The sequence below is a fragment of the Sinocyclocheilus grahami genome, unplaced genomic scaffold (assembly GCF_001515645.1).
Source record: "Sinocyclocheilus grahami isolate Dianchi unplaced genomic scaffold, SAMN03320097.WGS_v1.1 scaffold2224.1, whole genome shotgun sequence".
NCBI classification, from domain to species: Eukaryota; Metazoa; Chordata; class Actinopteri; order Cypriniformes; family Cyprinidae; genus Sinocyclocheilus; species Sinocyclocheilus grahami.
The window spans coordinates 73,158-77,571 of NW_015507403.1; the positions used below are offsets into that span (position 1 = coordinate 73,158).

Here is a 4,414-nt window from a genome sequence, read left to right on the forward strand (position 1 = left end):
AAACTAATGTGTAAACAAAGATGAACAGACACTAATGGAGAACTTAGAGTTTAAATGCATGGATGCAACGAATGGAATAGAGATAATTAGTAAACACCAACGGAATGACTAATGAATTCAACAATCAAAGAAATAAACTAGAAACTGGGTCAAATGAGGAAGACATTGCTGACTAAATGTATAATCAAGTGAAACATTTTGAAGTATGTTTCATTACATTGCATCTAAATGTCTCATGATGCCAGGATGTTTTTTAAATGTTCTATATGAGTGTTTACACTGTACGAATAGACCCATCTTTACTGTGAAATACTCTGTTCGTGAATATCTGTGCATCCAAAATGCAAAAACACATGCAACTTGTGTTGTTAGATGAGATAGTATTATTTCATTGTATTTTCTAAAGCAGTGTATATTAGATAAATGAGGGGGCATTTATTAGTGCATTAAATTAGATATATAAAGTTATATATAGATATATATATATATATAGGTTATATATTAGAAGTTTTTGAGAAATATTACTTCTTACAGATCTAAATTGTGCTCTTATTGCTTTCATGACCTATAACTAAACAAGATTCCTTATAGTGGGAACCCAAATATTGTTCAAACTAAAAAAAAAGAGAAGAACATCTTGTTTGCACAATTAAATAATTGTCATACATGTTTCTTCTGACAAGCTATATTAAATATAACTGCAGAAACAAGGTAATGTAGTATTTTATTTAAAAAAAAATGTCACATCAGAATCAGGACACAAAAGATGCATTGTACAAAGAAAATACAAGCTCTATATTCAGTACTTGTCTCATTGTAGAATGTGAAGAGCTTCTGGATTCAGTGCAGCAAGAGGAAGGAGAGCAGAAAACCGCAGAGGAACATGCTCTGAGTGACACTTTTAGCACCGTTACACAGGTTCCCCTCACAACATGAGATGCTCAGAACATTAGGAATCGATGTTGTTGTTGTGGCATTACAAATAGCTTGAGAGACACAGCCTTTTACAACCATTGACTGCCCTCCGTAACTCCCTGATGAAAATAAAGAAAACACAGGTTTATCTAAGCTGGAAATTGGTAAATGTGATCCGTATCAAATGCGCAAACATACGAGCGATTACAAATAATGACTTATTTCTTTTCCAGATTCTCACCTGTTGCTTTAATGCAGCGGTCTTCACTCCCTGAACAGCTCATTATGTTTGAGCAGCTCTGTCCCACACAAGAGTAACACGTCTTTCCATTGGGGGTATGAGAGGGATCTACAGGACGAAATCATGCATTATTTTATCTCCTGTTCAAAATATAACATCTAATTTGCCTTAATTTTTATTTATTTATTTTGCATCTGGTCAGTAAAGCACAATACCTGGAGCATCTTGGACATTACACTTGTCTGTGTTACAGCATGCAAAAGATGTCTTTCCAGTGCCGATGTTCATGGACCCATTCATACAGTCAGCAGCACAGCCTTTAACCTTCATTTTAACACTAATGCCATCTAAGAACAGGAATTATTCAGAAAAGACCTGTTCAACACATTGTTTTGATGGAAAATATATTTATAAATGTCAAAAATTGGCATTTTTTATTTTAAATTATTGATTCAATTTTAAAACAAATTATACTGTTAGCGTAACAATCTGAGAGAAACAAATTAAATAGCTGAAATCTAGAATATTACAATTATAAATTATGTGAGGAAAGTAGCAGTTCTGTGAGAAGTTACATTTCCAGCAAAGCAGCACCAGTAAAAAAACAAAACCACCAGCATCCCCATCAGTCAAATATTACAGTGATTTTCAATCCATCTTATTGGACTTACCAGCTTGTGCCGCTGTTGTTAAACTCATGCACTTGGAAGATCCACTGGGACATGCTTTTACAGTTTGATCTGCACAAGAACCGGTCACATCCATACACTCATAACAGCTGAAAGAGTGTCCTTTAGTAATAAAAGAGAGAGAGACATCAATGATCCGTATTACTCAATAACATTACAAACACTATTTGTCTTTGTACCTGCAGTGAAAAGAACGAACAGAAGACAAACTGAGATTTGCAGATCCATCTTTGATCAGGAGGTGAATGAAATAGCGTGCCTCTTTTAGCACCTATTTAGCTTTTCAAAAGGGGACGGTCTTCATGAGAAAACAAAAGTTTAACAAAAGAAACTTCAGCTTGCATGATTTACTTGCCAGTAAAGGGAGGTTTAAACAAAGGATTGTGAAGGTCTACTTAAACCAACCATCTTAAAGGAACAGTTCACCTAAAAATGAACATGCTGTCATTAGTTACGCGTCCTCATGTCATTTCCAAACCTGTTTGACTTATCCTCTGTGGAACACAGAGGAAGATATTTTGTGTCTCTTTGTTTTGTGTGTGTGTGTTTTTTCTTTGTCCATAAAGTGAAACCCATATGGGTTCAATGTTGTTTGATCCCCAACATCCTTTAAAGCATCTTTTTATGTTCTGCAGTAGAAAGTCAGTCATACATTGAGTGTTTTGTATGTATTACAGTTGCTGCCAGCCAAGAGATCTATATCATCAGCAAATCTAAGGTTGCATATTGCTCTGCCATTGATGGAGATGGATGTATGATGGTCTTGGAGAGTCTCTAGCATTATCTGCTCCAGGAACAGGTTGAAGAGTATATGTGACAGTATGTATCCTTGTCTCACTCCTACGGTTGTTGGGGAAAAAATCCACAATTTGGTTATTTAGGAGGACAGCGCTACTTGTTCTTTCATACAAGGCCTTCACGGTCTCTACTATTCCCTCATCGATCTTAAAATTCCTGAGTACTTGCCATAGGCCATCATGCCACACCCAATCAAAGGCTTTTTTAAAGGAAGTACCACTGAGCAGATCTTTAACTGTAGGCTGATTACCGATAGATACATATAGATAAGCTTTAATATATCCAACTTTTAAAATGACTAAACTTGTATGTTTTCCTTTTGAGCTCTGTGTGAAACTATACAAATAAATTCAGTTGATTCCTTTGCATAGTCATATTTCTTTCTGCTGCCTTAAACTATTCCTGCCTTGTAAATGCATTTAAATGTATTTTAATAATGACATCTCTTAATCTTCAGGAGAAAAGTGAATTGTACTGACTCTCGCGAGAAGTGAATCTATGCTCCGTGTGATTGGCTGTTTGCTGCACAGGCGCACGCGCTCCAGAGTTAATCACAAACTCTGGTTCAAACTCTGAGTTGACAGAGAACGTTTATATCCAGCTTTGTGAGCCCGCTGAACCTGATCTAAACCTGGTTGGATTTGTTTGTTCATCTCGCTTGTTGCTACAGGCCACTAGACTTTACTGTGATGATTACAAATGTTAAAACTTGACAATTCAAAAAATTAACTGTGTTAAATTTGTTTTTGTAAATAACTTTCTATTTAAAACTTGAGTTTACAAGTTCATTTTCAGTGACTCTACCCACTGGTGGCTTTTCAGAAAAACAAGTCAAATCTGAAAGGGTTTTTCCATTGCAAGACAAGCAAATGAGGCATTAGCATCCGGTTCATGTGTTTGAATATGCAGCATTGATTTTGATCTGATTTTAACCTTGATCTGCTGGTGCCATAAGTGTTGGCAAGATGACAACCAAATGAAGAAATTAAGCTCACATATTCAGACTGCACAGAAGTTTTAAAACCAGTAATCTCAGCAACTTTGGATAGATAATGCAAAGGCTTTATCTGAATCATGTAATACAATACAAACGATGTGGTGTGCTGCATGGGTGAAGCTCTGGCTTAAAGATTTGCATTGTTCTTTCCTGCTTGCTGCTCCGTTTTTCAGTTTTTTTACAAAACTGAACTTCAGTCATAGAAGCACAATATACAACATGAACATAAACACAAATTAAGTAAAAATAAATGTCAGTGCCAGCCAGTGTTGTCATAGATTCATTACAGTTAAATTCAATAAATTTTTTTTTTTATATTTTAACTCCAAATTAATTACAGGTTACTGCATCAGTTCTTCATAGTGTGGCAAAGCAGTAAAGGATTAAAGATTTAGCACGACTACGCCACCCTGGGTCTTGCCCAGGGATCTTTCTTAATGAATTTCTTTTTAGGCAACACAGGTCAGCTCACGATAAATTTGCAGGGGGACATAGATATACAAAGTAATTTATTACAATTAAAAAAAAAAGGTTTATTACAAAAAAAAGGGAGGTAGAAGAGCAATCACTAAACACAACAGTTCACATATAACAAACTCAATTACACACGTCACAAAATACAACAGTGGGCAACCTGGGTCGTCAAGGACATCCAAAAATCAAGGTACAGGAACCGAGGCTGGACAGCAGGGCATAAGGGCACAATGTCAACAAAAACGCCACGAAAGAAAATTACAAAAATTAACCAAAGCAAAGCAACAGCGGCTCCAGATA

The 4,414-nt window shown here is 35.8% G+C and overlaps 1 protein-coding gene across 1 annotated transcript; it reads right to left on the bottom strand.

Annotated features, from left to right (window-relative positions):
* Positions 1-736: 736 nt before the first annotated feature.
* LOC107574431 (prostate stem cell antigen-like) lies at positions 737-2,101 on the bottom strand. The gene is made up of 5 exons (XM_016260869.1): positions 2,025-2,101; positions 1,828-1,947; positions 1,372-1,503; positions 1,157-1,264; positions 737-1,034 (listed from the first exon to the last, which is right to left on the bottom strand). Exons 1-5 carry the CDS (start codon positions 2,071-2,073, stop codon positions 841-843), a joined length of 603 nt encoding a protein of 200 aa, XP_016116355.1. The 5' UTR covers positions 2,074-2,101; the 3' UTR covers positions 737-840.
* Positions 2,102-4,414: the final 2,313 nt, after the last annotated feature.

What these genes read in the sequence shown, in the direction of transcription:
- LOC107574431 (XM_016260869.1), bottom strand. Translation starts at nt 2,073, where the DNA reads ATGGATCTGCAAATCTCAGTTTGTCTTCTGTTCGTTCTTTTCACTGCA. An exon ending in GTTCGTTCTTTTCACTGCAG is followed by an intron (nt 1,948 to 2,024) that starts GTACAAAGACAA and finishes TTATTACTAAAG; the next exon opens with GACACTCTTTCAGCTGTTAT. An exon ending in TAATGTCCAAGATGCTCCAG is followed by an intron (nt 1,265 to 1,371) that starts GTATTGTGCTTT and finishes TTCGTCCTGTAG; the next exon opens with ATCCCTCTCATACCCCCAAT.